Source organism: Trachypithecus francoisi, unplaced genomic scaffold (assembly GCF_009764315.1).
Source record: "Trachypithecus francoisi isolate TF-2019V2 unplaced genomic scaffold, Tfra_2.0 Contig01461, whole genome shotgun sequence".
Classification (NCBI taxonomy): domain Eukaryota; kingdom Metazoa; phylum Chordata; class Mammalia; order Primates; family Cercopithecidae; genus Trachypithecus; species Trachypithecus francoisi.
In genome coordinates, this window is record NW_022681433.1 from 11,239,000 (window position 1) to 11,255,282 (window position 16,283).

Sequence of the window (16,283 nt, forward strand, 5' to 3'; positions counted from 1 at the left end):
AACAATGTATGGTGTAGATTCTAGGCACAGAGAGGTCAAATAACTTACCCAAGGTCACACAGCTGATAAATGACAGTGCTAGAATCTGCACCTAGGCAATCTGGCCTCAGTGGCTTTAAAGCTTTAAATTTTCCACTTCAACTTAATATTATGTGGAGGCTGCACACATGTGCTATTGGTACCTACTCTACTTGAAGACAGCACTTCTTCTTCATCTGTCTTTGTATTTCCTTAGCAGCTAACAGAATAGGTGCTTGATGTATATTTTCAGGATGCAGACATTTCAGCATATGTCTCAAACCACTGATTTCTGTGTCAAAGATACTTGCTTCAAGATCAAAAAACCATTCTTCTGTTGGTATCTGCATCTCCCTTAATTAATTAACCAATAATTAATTAATGGTATGCATTTATTGTGGCTCTGAGGTTCACTCATATAATTGCCCAAGAAACTAGTGCGCTTCAGAGTAGATCTTCCCTGGACCCGCTGCATCTCACCTCACTGCCAGTCACTGACTTCATGGGATGTGTCAGCCTATCTAATAACATGCCTACTTCCTTTACGTTTTGCTTTTAATTAATTTAGTTAAAACAATTCAGAGTTAATGGTAACAAATGAGGACAAGTGAATTCACTGATAACTTGGCTGGTGATGCAATCAGTGGTATAGACCAACGTTACTCAAGGTCCATCAGCTGATTATTTGCACCAAGTCACCTGTGCTGCTTATAAATATGCAGATTCCTGGGCTGCACCTTAGATATTCTGAACCAGAACCTCGGAAAGTGGGCTTCAAGAAAGTGCATTTATAACAGGCTTCTGTAGGGATTCTTATGTATGTTAAGTTACAGACCTAGGGAGATAGGTAATTTTAGTCATCTACTAATTTTGTTATACTTAAAATACCTTCTAGTTTTCTCTTCCATTTCAAAGAGAAAGCCATCTAAGTAAACCTATGTCTTTGTTATATTTCTTTGCATATCACAGCCAACACTTTCCATCTTTTTGACATTTCTGATACTTGAATCAATTTACTTTGATTATGATTCATCGGGTTTGATGACTGTATATTATCCAAATAACCTATTGCTACAGTTTAGGATAATCTCTAAAATTATCATAACAACATTTTTACGGCAATTATTTTTCTATTGAATGGTTGGATAAATAAGGCATTCGTGGAAAATAACGTGCTTGTCATCTTATTACTAATTTTTAGGTCCAGTTTATGTGCATTATTGGAATCTTTGAAATGTGCCTCTATTTTGGTAGATCTGAAACAGATTTTCTCGAGATTATGGAAATGAGATTAACAGTAAAGCAGAATAACTATATCTTGAAAATTAATAATTAAAATAGCTAATAGTACATCATTTAAATTTGGTATTTAAAAGAGAAAAGTAGTCATTTTAAAATAAATGCCATATATTTTAATTAATTCAGGCAATGATTGTGGAATCTTTAATATATTACTCAATGTCTCCACTTACAAGATAACATTAATAACCTTACTATTACGTGAGAAGTTGAAAAAAGCATTCAAACTTTATTGCAGTTATTACATACAAATATTGAAGTGCTATACACAAGCTTCATCAAATATATTTATGGCAACTACACTTGTTTTGAGATTTTTACTGGAAATCGAATACCCTGCTTGTACCTCCCTTGCCTGCCTTCCCTGAATGCATCATTCTTAATCATAATATCTATTAGGTTTATGATATCTACTAGATTTATGCTCCTTTAGAGCGTAATATCTATTAGGTTTATAATATCTATTAGGTTTATGCTCCTTTAGAGCAGTTATCATTATCTGTTTTTTTTTTCTCCTCATGTATTTATTTATTTGATTGTTGGTCTGTCTCCTCCACTAAATTACAAGGTCTAAGAGACCAGGGAGTGCTACTGTCTCACTCGTCACTTACTCCCAGTACCTAGAACTGTGCCTGGTAGACTACTTGTAAAGAATTGTTGGTAACTGACTGAACGGATTTAAGTCCTAGCATAAGTGCTCCCTGAGAAAAAAGGAGTATTCTTTCTCATTCTGTACTTTGGTTTCTCCAACTTTGACACTAAACTGAATCATGTCTAACCTCAGTATTGCTATCTGAGCAAAATATTTAGATGCATAAACAACATTCATGAAAGCATAGGGAATACTCAGTGTAGCCTGTGGCGTTGCCATGATACCCACAACAATGTATATGAAGCCCCTGCCACTCGCCTGCTCATAATGTATCTCCAGTGAATGAGGGCTACTGTTATTATTATGGATCATATAATTAATGCATTTCTTAACCTCTGAGGTTTCTTTTCTGTTTTTTTAAATTATAATTTGGGTCTCATTGGTATATTATATTCATTTTTATAAAATATAAGAAATTTTGAAATTCTCCCAATTCATTTTATTTTGAAGGCTAAGAAACTAGCACATAGCTATTATGAACTTGATAATTTCATTTTATTAAATTTTTAAATTTTTAATTTTTTTCTCATTTGTAAATGGTGACTCAACATTTTAAAGGTACTATTAAATCAAGTTCACAAAGCATATCTCCTTTTGTCAGAATTAGGTGTTGTATGGTAGATGTGAAGGGAATGCATTTTTTTTGTAGCACAATATGTTCAGATTCTGACATAAAATACATAGAAGAAAAAAGTATCGGTCACCACGGACCAAGAGTTCCTGAAAGATGTGAATGTCTTAGTGGAAAGGTGCTATATGTTTCTCATCAATTTATAATGGAATATTACTAATAGATGCTTAAGTTAATTAAGTGGAAATATTAAAGATTTCAAGTCTGTTCTCCCAAAGCAACCTGCTTCTGACCGACTAATGCTGGGAATAAACCAGGGCACCGACATTAAGTGAGTGTTGACCCTGAGAGCTTGTTTACAATGAAAGCGGGCAGGTTTTCACGCTCATGCACAATTCTGCTCTGCTCTGCCACGCTGCCCCGATGGCTCACCTCTACAGAATACATCAAAGGTGACTACCAAGGTCAGCGTGTGGGATTCAGATGCAAGGTTCACTATCCTAAAGCATCTGTGGCTGGGGAGGGGTAAGGAAGGCAGGGAAGGGTGCAGGAAGGTGCGTGGGGTAAGGGTTGATTTGGTGGTCACTGAGGAAATGGCAGAATTGGTTCTAAATCCCATAAAATACTGTAGCAATTCAAGACAAAGAATATCTCTGAAGCTGTGTTAGTTGTTTCTCAGGTATTTCTTCCTTACTAAGGACTTAAGAAGAGGTTTGGAAGGTTTTCTGAATATTAGTAACATTTTTTAAATGGTCCCATTCAAATCCCTACTAGGTTTAGTTCTAAATATATGTGATACAATTTTATTTCATTTTTATCTTACTAAGGATCTTTTTATATCTTTTAGCCTTGAGGTAGTGAATTCAAATAGATTATTACCCATAAAATATCACTGCCTTTCTGCCTTACTTTGCCTAATCACTTCTTTCGTGATTCGTGGGGGTATATGACCTCCACAACTCTCACATGTATCTCTCCACTCCTACCTTTTACATCCTTCACTGTCTGCATCACGCATTTTGAAACTTCGTTACGTATCCTCCAATGAAATTCTAAGCTTGTCAAGGACAGGGACTCTATTCTAATCTAGTTTTTACAGAATTGCTTTCCCCCTCCTTCCCACTTTCAGCACTTTCCCTAGCACCTCACACAGTGGACACTACGTAAGTCCCTGCTGGACTGAATTCTGGAATGTGGTTCAGTCTCTACAGCATTCACTCTACATGCTCTTTCTAGCCTTACTGCCTCTTAGAAATGTGAGTGCTTGAAATGTTTGCACAGGGAAATACTGTCAGTGCCCAGGCCTGCTCCTCTCTGGGGCTGTATATAACCCTCGTATTAAATCTTTCTGGTGGGGTTTGACTAGAGCTGTAAGCAACATTCTAACTTTGAAGTAATTAAGTTCCAAAGTAAGATGCTCTGCTATGTTTTAAAAACAAGTTGAGACAAAAAATCGGGGTCTCTGTGGCCACAGCAATAGATTGTCATGAAAAATATTATTGTAATTCCAAGCAAAAACCCAGACACATTAAACACAGAATATACAGAAAACTGCACTGTAAGCACTCTCAATAATTCCCCTCTCTGTTTTCAATAAAGTGACCATTTCCTATCTGTGTAAAATGTAATAGAAAAGAATATTTAATGAACTAACAGCTGGATAACTTAAAAGTGGACCAATTAACAAATGACACTGGGCTACACGTTAAGAGTTATATGGCAGATCCTCAAAACAAAAAACAAACAAAAGCAACAAACAACAACAACAACAAAACCTGAAAGTGGCCTTTATATAACACTTGATAACCCTGAAAAGCATTTCACTTTTTCAGAGTACCTAAAAGCTTAACTCTCTATCCACTGCTATTATATTTCACTGCCAATTTGAAGAAAATGAATGATTCTAATCTTGGATTTCACAATCAGCTTTCAGAGCCAGCTCATAGTTGGTGCTTAAAACAGCTCTAATGCAGATTATTGTGTAATTATGGTAAATGCCAAAATAATATAATTAATCTTAACTACTTCACCAAATTAAAGCATCATAGAAAAAAAAAAGGCAACGTGTATAAGCACATACAAAATTTTATAACTAAGTATATTCTTAAAATTCAAAAGCAGCTAATATCAAACTGGTAAAAGAAATTTAATCACATCTTTGGACACAACCAAGGACAACTGTCAAAAATACATTCTATTTGCACTTATACTAGGGATAGTTTTCATTTCACTGTCTTTTATCAATAGGTTACTAAAACTTAAAACATATTCACCACTTTTAAGTTATAAAGTCCATTTCAAAGCTAATCAGTACAGCTGTTTGAGCCACAGGCACCATGACTTGATTCCTCACATCACCCAGCACCTGTACTGCAGGTGTATTGCTGGAAACAGTGAATGCTTAGGACTGACTGCCATGCGGCTTGATGGATACCTTCAAGAATCACAAACGATAGTGACAAGAAAGAAGTACTCTCTGTTGCTAGGTCAGTCATTCCACAGACTGGAGCTTTTGCCCCAGAGACATTCTCCTAGACTGGAGGGGATAGAGGAAGGATGGGAAAGGTATAAGTGAGCTTCTGAGATCAAGTCGCATGCTTCTATTAGCTGAATGTGGCCCTTATTCCATTTTAAAATCATTTAGATAAAATGTGACAACGGATGCATATAAAGGAACATTTAATTCTACTTTTAAAGTGATCCTTGCTAGAACAGATTTATTTTTCCCAAATCTGAAGTGATTTATCTTATTCCTAGTCACTTTCTAAAATTGACTGTATTTAATAAGAACTCTTATTAATATTTTTTCCATTATTCCACCAGTGTAGGACAATTCCCCTGGAAAACATCAGGAGTCACTTCCAGAAGCATATCGACCAGCCTAAAAACTGTGTACATGTTTTAAAAAGATCGTTTTTGAGCTGACAAATACTAACTTTAAGGTTGGACAAGCAGTTGTTGAGGAAAATGTGCCACCTGTTCAGGAACAGCTGCTTCTGACTGACACAGAGCAAACAGGTCACCAGAGGGTACAAGGCCTGAGGAGAAAAGAGAGGAGGAGGTCACAGGATAATTTATATTTCAACAAACCAGGTAACATACATTCTCTGTACCCACTACCTTGCCATCTCCCTCTGGGGCTCTGTGGGCAAGAAACAGGACGCTGTGTAGCACAGCAGTGCCCAGTGGATGCAGGGCACTGGTGTGCATTTCACAGACACTTTCTGATAATGCTGGAGATGGAATAACCAAGAATTATGGATAGCGTATAATAAAATGAAATAAGTTTCATATACAATAATGCAGAAATCTGATTCAATGATTTAGACTTTGCTTAAAAGATTTAAAAACAAACTTACCATCTTAGATCACTCTCTTATCTACAGAAAAAAAAGCAGGAAGGCACACACATTTTGAAAATGTTATTGGCTTTTTTTCTCATAGACATCTAATAGTTTGTCCCTATCTTAGAGGTAGTTGTCTATATTTTCTTTTGCGTGCAACCCTCTGGTAATTAAGGAAGATTCCTAAAAGAAATGTTATTGCACTGGTAAACTCTACATTTAACCACAGGAGGAATTGGCTTATGACCGAATAAACAGAGGTGCTACTGTGCTTTTCCTGCCGAACTGGGCCAGCTTCCCACAGCAACCTGAGAAGACAGCAAAGGTAATAAGCAGCTACCCAAAAAAATCATACATGCAGAATCCATCACTATTTTGCAAAGCCAGATGTGATAGACCTTTATGATCCCCCTAAATCAAGGGTTGTGAAATAAAAATGTAACTGGCTCATCTGTTAACTTGAATTAACAAGAAACAACTGCCCACAATGCTTAACGGTTCATTAGTTTTTTTTTGTTTGTTTTTTTTTTAATAACTTAGTTTTAAAGGACTTGGAACTACTGCTACCATTGAGTGCAGTTCTAATGCTAGTCAGTAATCTAAAAAATATGCATGCAGTTAGTCACAATGACCACAGAACGTAGACAAACGAGCAAATTTGTCACTACTACCAGCAAAGCAACCCTAAGTACCTGCTCAAATCATGGTAGGGCCGTTCATCCTCTGGAGACGAGCACAAACCATGCCAGTAACCAGATCCCTAAGTAACTTGCCTCTTCCCAGCTTTCACATTACAGCTTTTATACCACTTCCCGATTAATAAAACAAAGCTTTATTTACCACAGCGGGTAAAAGGTGGTGGTAACCTAAAAGACTTTTCCATACTGCTCTTTAGTACCAAAACCTTCCCAAGAATTATTTTCTCAGCCTTCAGAGAATCATTCCTATGGGCAACTGTCTATTTCCCAACTCCTTTTCCTGCCTGTTTCCATTTTGATCCTAGTATCCAGATAGGAATTAGTCAGGGCAGGTTTCTGGGGATTGAGAAAAAAACTGCTATTATAAACTTTAGCTTTCAGATTGGAAAAAGGTTCTCAGAAATTAAAATAAAAATCAAGTTAGGCCAAATCTTGAAAGTGAACAACAGACTCCTTAGGACCAGAGGGTCATCTGAGGTGACATGGTCTAATCCCCCTACATGAACGTCAATCAGTCATGGCCAATACAAAAAGCCAGCTTCAGTTTCAAATGCTGCCTCTTTTTGAGGGAGCTTCAGGTACTTTTCCCATCTATGGAGTCCTTATGATCCTCAAATACGTTCCTGACTAGGAATTTTAGTCTGTGCAGTTTTGTTTGTGTTTTCGATTTTCTCATAGTTACTAACCAAGGAATGCTTCTTTCGAGAAGAAAGTTCCAGCGTGGTGTCATACAGGCTTTCCACAAAATTTCTAAGGCAGGGGACATTTACTTCATTTTTAACAGCCTGAAATAGAGATGCATGTGAATATTATATTAATAAAATTGTTGATTTTGTGATACAATTTGAAGAGTTTTTAGAAATGAAAATGTAACTCACAGCAGCGACTGGAACAAGGATTTCAACAAAAAGCCCAGCCAAGGCATGCTTGATATCTTTGTCTTTAACCTCGAGGAAGTAATGTGCACATTCCTGGGAAGCAGAAAAAGGGTATAGGGAGAGAGACTAGGTTGAAATGTGCACATAGAATGTATTTAAACAAGTTTCAGTAAGTAGCTCTTAATTCAATCACGCATCAACAGAGCATATTCCATAGTCTATTAAAAATCACTGGATTCAAACATTTGTGTTGAAATTTATATGTCTGTAATGGCCTCAGTGACATTCTGCAAGGCTGGTTTTTTCACTCTTCCATATCAAATCATTATTCTAAAAGGACAAAGCATCTCTAACCAGCAAGCACACATGTATCCACCGAGTCACTGGTTGATTCATTCATTCATTCACTCACTTCCAATACATTTCTATTTATTACTTAGTGTGTAGGGGGCCTTGGGCTCCTGGTCAGCCCTCAAACACAGATCCCCAGGGAAGGTAAACATGGGAAGAGAGGCAGAAGACATCAAACTTATTTTAGGCCCTAGGCCTGACAGCCTCAGACACAGAGCTGTTTACTTGTTCTCTCTGACATTTTAGGTGTGTTTATCATTCACATAAGTTTCATAAGCAAGTCAGGAACGTTTCCCTTTCCCACCTTGACAAGGAAACCTTTAGAAGGGTTCCTTAAGAAAGGACACTACTGCCTGTGGACTACTGTCATAGCTAAGGGTGTTCTGCGTTGCTCAAGGACTCATTCTGTAGGAAAGTTGGCCTGTCAACATTTTTTTTTTTAATAAAATGTCAACTTTTTTAAAAGGAAAGTTGGCAGAATTCTGCCCATCTCTCTGTCCTTCCTGGCCTTTTTGGTAGTAACTTATTGTGGTCTAGATCAGGTATGGTTTTCATTCAAGAGTCCAGGCAGCCAGACACCACAGCTCATGCCTGTAATCTTGACACTTTGGGAGGCCAAGGCAGGCAGATCGCTTGGGCCCAGAATTCCAGACCAGCCTGCGCGACATGGCCAAACCCCGTCTCTACAGAAAAATACAAAAATTAGCTGGGCATGATGGTGGCACCTGTAGTCCCAGCTACTTGGGAGGTTGAGGTGGGAGGATCACTTGTGCCTGGGAGGCAGAGGCTGCAGTGAATCCAGATCATGCCACTGCACTCCACCCCGACAGAGTGAGAGAATCTGTCTCAAATTAAAAAAAAAAAAAAAAAAGAAAGAAAAGAAAGAGTACAAGCTACATGTAATAACATGTTAACATCAACACTGGCTATTTCCCTTTATTTTCTGTTGCCACTGGGAAGATTGCCAAAAACAATCCCCAAAGCCCTCATTCTATCAACACCATATTAAGACCTCAGCTCAGGAAAGGCAACACCAGTATGGGAAATCACTGAAACAGCTTTCCTATACAGACGAGCTCTATAGTTTCCAGAATAGTCATCCTTTCGCTACATTATTTTGCATAAGTATGTAATACCCTCTCAAGTCTTAATTCGTGTATATAGATACAGGAATTATTCATATGAGAGTAGAATAAAAATAATAAAATATGTAACAGTTACTGAGTGTTTGTCATGTGCTAAGAATCCTCAGAACCACTCTCTAAGGTTAGTGTCATTATCATCACCTTGCAGATAAGGGAAGTGAGGATGGGAGGGGTTAAGTGTGACTGGTCAGGTCACAGAGCTGCTAAGTGCTAGAGCTTGAATTCAAACCCAAGAAGTTTGGTTCATAGCCCCATCCACATATATAATAATTTTATTGTGACATAATTTACGTAGTATGCAATTCACCCATTTAACATATACAATTCATTGGCTTTTAGTATAATCACAGCTGTGCATCCATCACTACTGTCAAATTTAGAACCTTTTAATGACACCCAAAGGAAACTCTGTACCCCTCAGCAGTCATCTGCAACCTCCCTATCCACTCCCCATTCCCAGCCCTAGACAACTGTTAATCTACTTTCTGTCTCTATGGATTTGCCTACTCTGGACATTCCATATAAACAGAATAATATAATACATGGCCTTTTGTGTCTGGTTTCATTCACTTAGCATAACATTTTCAAGGTTCATCCATGTTGTGGCATGTATCAGCTTCACTACTTTTTATGGTCAAATAATATTCCATTATAGGGATATACCACATTTTGTCTATCCATTCATCATTTTATAGACATTTGGGTTATTTCCACTTTTTGGCAACTATGAATAATGCTGCTATGAACATTTGTGTTCCAGTTTTTGTGTGGACATATATTTTCATTTCTCTTGTGCATATACCTAGGAGTGGAATTGCTAGGTCATATGGTAATTGTAGGTTTTGCTATTTGAGGAACTGCCAGGGCCAGGCTGTTTTCCAAAGTGGCTGTGCCATTTTGTATTCATACCAGCAGTGTGTGAGGTTTAAATTTTTCCACATCTTCACCGAGAATTGTTATATTTTTGATTATAGCCATCCTTGTGGGTGTAAAATGGTACAGCCTATATTCATAATCCATACATCTAAACCCTCTAGTAAGGTCATTGCCAAATTTAATTTACAGCAGCATTTTAAAAATTCCTTCAAATGCCAAAGTTTTGTAAACTCTAAGAGCTGAGTATTCTGTTAAATTCTCCTTAGCAGCAATTCTTTTGTTATGTACCATGATGGGCACCGGGCAATAAATATCAAACCTGTATTGTTTAGTTGAGTTTTTAAAAATTAAGATTCCTTTTTATATTAAGAATAAAAGATTTCTTTATTATTTAAAGTCCTCATGCCTGTGAATGTCAATGCAGCCAACCCAATGCTATCAATTTTAAAAAGTGAAAAAAGATCAGCTATATTTTATTCATAGAACAATATGTACCAGTGGGTGAAAGAGAAAAAAGTCAGCAAACAAGCAATCCCACTGTATACTCTCCTCCAAAGATGATATGAAAGTTGAGAAATGAAAGTATGTGCCTGCAACTGTGCTATTTGGTTACAAAGGATTTCATGAATTATTTAGACAGTAGAATGTTTCTCCGTATTGACAAGTAATTGGGTTTTCATGTTCCAGGTTCATCATTTCGAGGAAGGAAAGTGCTCAGTTTGAGAGCCCCTTAGCTCTCCTGCCTAAGACATTACCTGCATAAACTGAAGAGAGGCCTCAAAATCCTCCACTGGATACATCTTAATTCGAAAGAATTTCATCCCCATTATTAAGCTGATAATGCTTTGAACCACATATGGGCTCTGCTCTTTGTGCCGTAATTCTTTTAGCTCCGCCATAAATTTCTTCTTTACCGCAGGGAATCTAAGAAGACAACATAAGCAGTTTATCAAATCATGGGTAGGAAAGTCCCTGTAATGGGAGCCTCCAGCATCTGGGAGTGATTGAGCAGAGCAACGGAATCCTTCAAATCAGTTGAAGTACAACAGCCATGATTTTGTAAGGATCTGATGTTTGGGATTTAGCAAAGGCTCCAATTTTCTTCTCCTTGATGCTCAACATCTCCATCAGGCGAGGGGGCAGATCCCGGTTATTTAGACCATCTCAAAATGGTCTAGCTCTTGAATTGAGCATCACAAAGAGCCCCATTTCCTCAGGCTTGGCCATTTTCAACATAGTTGCAGACCCCAGAGCCTGAAGTATCAAATAGGGAGTCTATGAGCAATAATGTACTAGGTTAGTGATTTCTGACAGTGACAGCAAATGATTTAAGGATTTGTATTTCAAATAATGTCAAGTATTCCTGTATCTATTTTTAAAGTTTTCTGTTGTTATTTCCTTTATAGTTTTAGGATAATGATTATCAAAAAATATATATTTAGGGTTAAAAAATCTAGTAATAGGAGGCTGGGTGCAGTGGCTCTCATCTGTATGTAATCCCATCAATTTGGGAGGCCGACGCAGGTGGATCACCTGAGGTTAGGACTTCGAGACCAGCCTGACCAATATGATGAAACCCCGTCTCTACTAAAAATACAAAAATCAGCCGGGTGTGGTGGCACGTGCCTGTAATCCCAGTTACTTGGGAGGCTGAGACAGGAGAATCACTTGAACCCGGGAGGCAGAGGTTGCAATGAGCTCAGATTGCACTGTTGCACTCCAGCATGGGCAACAAGAGCGAAATTCTGTCTCAAAAAAAAAAAAAAAAAAAATCTAGTAATGGGAAAATTTAAATTATATCTAAAAGGTAAAGATGAATGGGCTGTCTATTATATTCATGGAATTTTACAATTTTATCTGATAAACGCAAAACAAACAAAAAGACATAGTCCAGTCCCTATCCTCAAAGTATTTGTATTCGAAAGTAAAATAATACTAATTATAACAACAATATTATCATCCAGGTTTGAAAAAAGAACAGATCTTAAAGCTAAGAGGAATCAGAGGCAGATCTTCAAAGGTACCTAAGAGTACAGAAATGTACACATAAAAATTGTCCAAACCACTGAGTCTGAGACAGCTGGTTTGGCTATTCACCAAACACACACACACACACATACACACACACACACACAGTGTCTAAGATTTATTGTATTTTGTTTTCTGAGACTATTAGCCTGAGGTTCCATGAAAAATTAGAAGCAAGCCATGATTAAAAAGGGTAATTGTGGCTGGGCATGGCGGCTCAAGCCTGTAATCCCAGCACTTTGGGAGGCCGAAGCGGATGGATTACCTGAGGTCAGGAGTTTGAGACTAGACTGACCAACATGGTGAAACCCTGTCTCTACGAAAAACACAAAAATTAGCTGGGTGTGGTGGTGTGCACGAGGCTGAGGCTGGAAAATCGCTTGAACCTGGGAGGCAGAGCTTGCAGTGAGCCAAGATTGCGCCACTGCACTCCAGCCTGGGTGACAGAGCAAGACTCTGTCTCACACACACACACACAAAAGGTGGTCGGGGGGTGGTAACTGTGATTATAGAAATGAAAAGTGAACTAATAGAGTCCTGGAAGTTTGGAATAATTCTTGAGACCTTAAGGTAGACATTTCAGGACAAATAAAGTAAGCAGTAAACACATAGACATTGTTTAACTAAAGGCAGTACAGAGGCTGGTGGTTGGCAAGTGGGGTGTGAGGGGATTCTCAAGTGCTGGCAGTTTTCTAGTTCTTAGCTTAGGTGGAGAGGTAACATGGTGTCCACTTTATAATAAATTTGTTTAACTGCCTTATGGATTTTCACCTATGTTTGCTACATGTATTTCTTAATAAAAAAGATTTTTAAAAGGCAATAGAGCAGAAAATATAAATAGCTTCAAGAAGATTTAGACAATTTATGAATGAGATATTCAGTAATGGGTTATTAGCATCGCTAAGAATATTGCAGGGTGTATTCCTAATCTTCAGTGGCATTTTGTGGACTTCTACAAAATATCCAATTTCAAGACAGCACCCCAAACTGGCCCCTTCTGACATTTAAATAATACTATTAGAATATGGTAGAAAATATTAGTTGTGTTTTCTCTATAAGTAAAATTTCATGGAGATTAACTGCAAAATGGTATATTAATTTTTCAGATTAGGAAATTAGCAAAAATTAAAATAGAAACTTTATTAAATTTACAAAAATCTATTTGGCATCAGCACGTTCTCTGATCCTACTGCAGACCTACTGTTAGAGCTGAATTGTGTGCCCCTCAAATTCATATGTTGAAGTCTGAACCTTCTGAGATCGGAATGTGACTGTATTTGGGCAAAGGGCCTATAAAAAGGTAATTAACTGAAAACAAAGTTATTATCATAAAATGGACACCATGTAACCTCTCCAGCTAAGTTATTAAGTTAAAGTGAAGTTATATCTCTGTGTGTGTCTCTGTACTTGTCTCCCCTTCTTATAAGGACATCAACATGACTAGGAGATGAGTATAGGGACACACACAGAGAAGACCACACAGGGAGAAAATGGCCACATACAAGCCAAGGAGAGAGGTCTCAGCAGGAATCAACCCTGCTAACACCTTGGGCTTGGACTTCAGCTCCAGAACTGTGGGAAATAAATTTCTGTTGTTTAAGCCAATTAGTCTGCAGTACTTTGTTATGGCAGCTTAAGCAGAATAACATACCTATTCAATCAGTAATTCTGGGGATGAAGTCCAATAATTTGTGTTTAATAAGCTTTACAGGTGTTTCTGATGTGAAAAAGTTTGACAAACACTGGTACAGACTAAGAATAATAATAACAAGATATATCTGTAAGTGGTTTTACATTTTAAATGATTACATCGTTTCACATTTTGATCCTTAACAATCCAGTGAATTAGGCAGTGAATGCATTTCCAATTAATAAATAAAGAAACAAATTGGAAGACCACAGTGGCAAAGAAGAGACTCAAACTCAGGGCTTCTGATACAAATTCCAGGAAGTGCCATTAAACCGCAGCTGTCTTAGTGGTAACTGTGACATGTAGTCTCTGCCCTCTCTAGAATAGTTTATAGTTTAATTAGGAAGATAAAACAAGGTAACACTGACCATGAGCCATGTGAATTGCAATGCTAATAATTTACCAGGGGCCTACTATGTGTTAGCACCTGCTGGACACTGTCCAGACCTTTCTGATCTTCAGGGAGGTCAGATGCACCAGGTTCCATCACTTTCTCATATTTCACACTGACTACTTGGTGAACAATACACTTAAAGAGGCTTCAGGGCATCAGAGAATGAAGGGGCTCTTCTCAGCTGCATAATTAATTAGAGAGGATTTCAGAGGAGATTTGAGCTGGGGTAAAGGTGAGCAGAGGACATTCGGTAGAGATGGATAAAAGGTAGGAAGCAGAAATGACCATGGTCAAGCAATGGAAGTGATACTTTCAATCAAGATTATAAAAATGCAATAATCCCAAACTGAATTTTTAAAAATTGTATTTCTGTTCAAATTATTTCTAGATACCAAAATAACTATGGTTTTAGTTTTGAAATGTATGAGTTTAGAGAGAAAAATATTAGAGTTATATAGTTTTAAAGATGACTTGATACTAAGGAAAGTTTGTTTTCCAGTTTGAATCCATGACTAAAACAAGGAAAGATAGAAAAAGGCAAGTTATTTGCATAATTCACTATTTCAATATTCTCATCAGTTAGTGGCTAAAAGTTTATTTATTTCTCATTTAAAAATAAATATGGCTATCTTTTACTTTTTTGTTTTTTTGTTTTTTTTTGAGACAGAGCCTTGCTCTGTCGCCCAGGCTGGAATGCAGTGGCACAATCTTGGCTCACTACAACCTCCGCCTCCCGGGTTCAAGTGATTCTCCTGCCTCAGCCTCCTGAGTAGCTGGGACTACAGGCGCGTGCCACCACCCCCAGCTAATATTTTTTGTATTTGTAGTAGAGGCGGGGTGTCACCGTGTTAGCCAGGATGGTCTCGATTTCCTTGTGATCCGCCTGCCTTGGCCTCCCAAAGTGCTGGAATAACAGGTGTGAGCCACCACGCCTGGCCTATCCTTTACTTTTAAAAGTCCCAAATGACATAAACATGTTATTTAGCACAAAAACAATCCAAAAATCTCTTTGCATTTAAAATCTATTTTCTCTTAAAATGACTTTAAGAAAAAAAATTTCAACGATCTTTCCTTTAGTATTTCCTATTTAGTATTGTATTTAGTAAATACTGTAACTCAATGATTACTCAGTCTTTGGTATACTATAAAATTCACATAAATATAAAATTCTGCTTTAAAATGTATAGCACATATTACAAAAATGAGTAAATGAACATGTAAAGATAATATCACATAAAGAGAAAGCATTTAGTAACATCTACGATTCTTAGATGAAGTATTATTACTATTTAAATGAATCTACCAGATTTTGGCGAAAGTACTTAAATTTGTTTTAACTGACTTTGAAAAAGTCAATATTATGTGTGAATAACACTTATTATCAAAATTTTTTCCCTAAATGACAAGAACTAAACAGTATCATAACTAGTAAGACTAAAAATAGTGATTCTGCTAAAACTGAAATTCCAAAGTAAGTACTAATAGCTAAAGTCATAATCAAGAAAATATTTAATAGGCATTATCATTGGGAACAAGGCATATAATCTAAAATTAGAATTATTACATTACTCAACTTTTTTTTTAAAGATAATCACACTGTACTAGATAAGCATACATTCTTTTTCCCACCCTGAGAATGAAGGAAACAGTACTTCTTCTAAGGTAACAATAAAGTAATGGTCCTGGTGTACTTAGGAGAAAGAAGTAATGTCATAATTCGTGGTATGATACTAGTTTAAGTTTATACCATCAAGGTTAACTACATATTGACTAGTTGAGAACACATCAAGGGCTATTTGAGTCTCTGTTTACTACAAGAGCAGACTGGTCAAACGTTTCCCTAGAGACTGGAAAGTACTGGAGCACTGTCCAAATGGAGGCATTTCTTACACCCTACTACCGCAGAATAGGGACAAATACTGACATCACGTAAACAAAAAAAGTCACCATCAGCAAGCAAACACTGGCTTGGTGGACCATAAGTTTTACCTAAAAAGGAAATTCCTACAGGCTTAGAATATTGCTTAGTTATGACAATGTTTCTCAACTTATTCACAACCAACTCAGAATCACAGAGCTAAGGAAGGTCATTTAACAGTAACCAGTATTATTGTTAGGCATAATTCACAAAAACTAAGGAAAACACCAAGTCATTTTTGGCATACTAAAGTTTCCAAATGACAGCTGAAAATTTATGTTGAGATTTTCAGGGTTTGACAAATCAGCAAATATACATGTTAATACCTCATTTTTCCCAATCTTTTCTAGAAATGAGGTAGATACACATGATTTGCCAGATAACTACAGCCTGTCCATTTAAAATGCTAATGCTTTCATTA

At 37.1% G+C, this 16,283-nt stretch overlaps 1 protein-coding gene across 6 annotated transcripts in view; it reads right to left on the bottom strand.

Moving 5' to 3' along the window:
- Window positions 1-16,283, bottom strand: part of FRY (FRY microtubule binding protein) — a 270,718-nt gene that overhangs the window by 158,971 nt on the left and 95,464 nt on the right. For all 6 annotated transcript variants that reach the window (XR_004443018.1, XR_004443019.1, XR_004443020.1 and 3 more), the window contains exons 8-11: window positions 10,588-10,756; window positions 7,461-7,553; window positions 7,269-7,367; window positions 5,477-5,578 (exon numbers count right to left, since the gene is read on the bottom strand). Coding sequence is in view for 3 of the 6 variants with exons in the window: in XM_033235758.1 (XP_033091649.1) it covers window positions 5,477-5,578; window positions 7,269-7,367; window positions 7,461-7,553; window positions 10,588-10,756 (463 nt within the window). In the remaining 3 variants the exon portion in view is untranslated. The remainder of the gene's footprint in view (window positions 1-5,476; window positions 5,579-7,268; window positions 7,368-7,460; window positions 7,554-10,587; window positions 10,757-16,283) is intronic.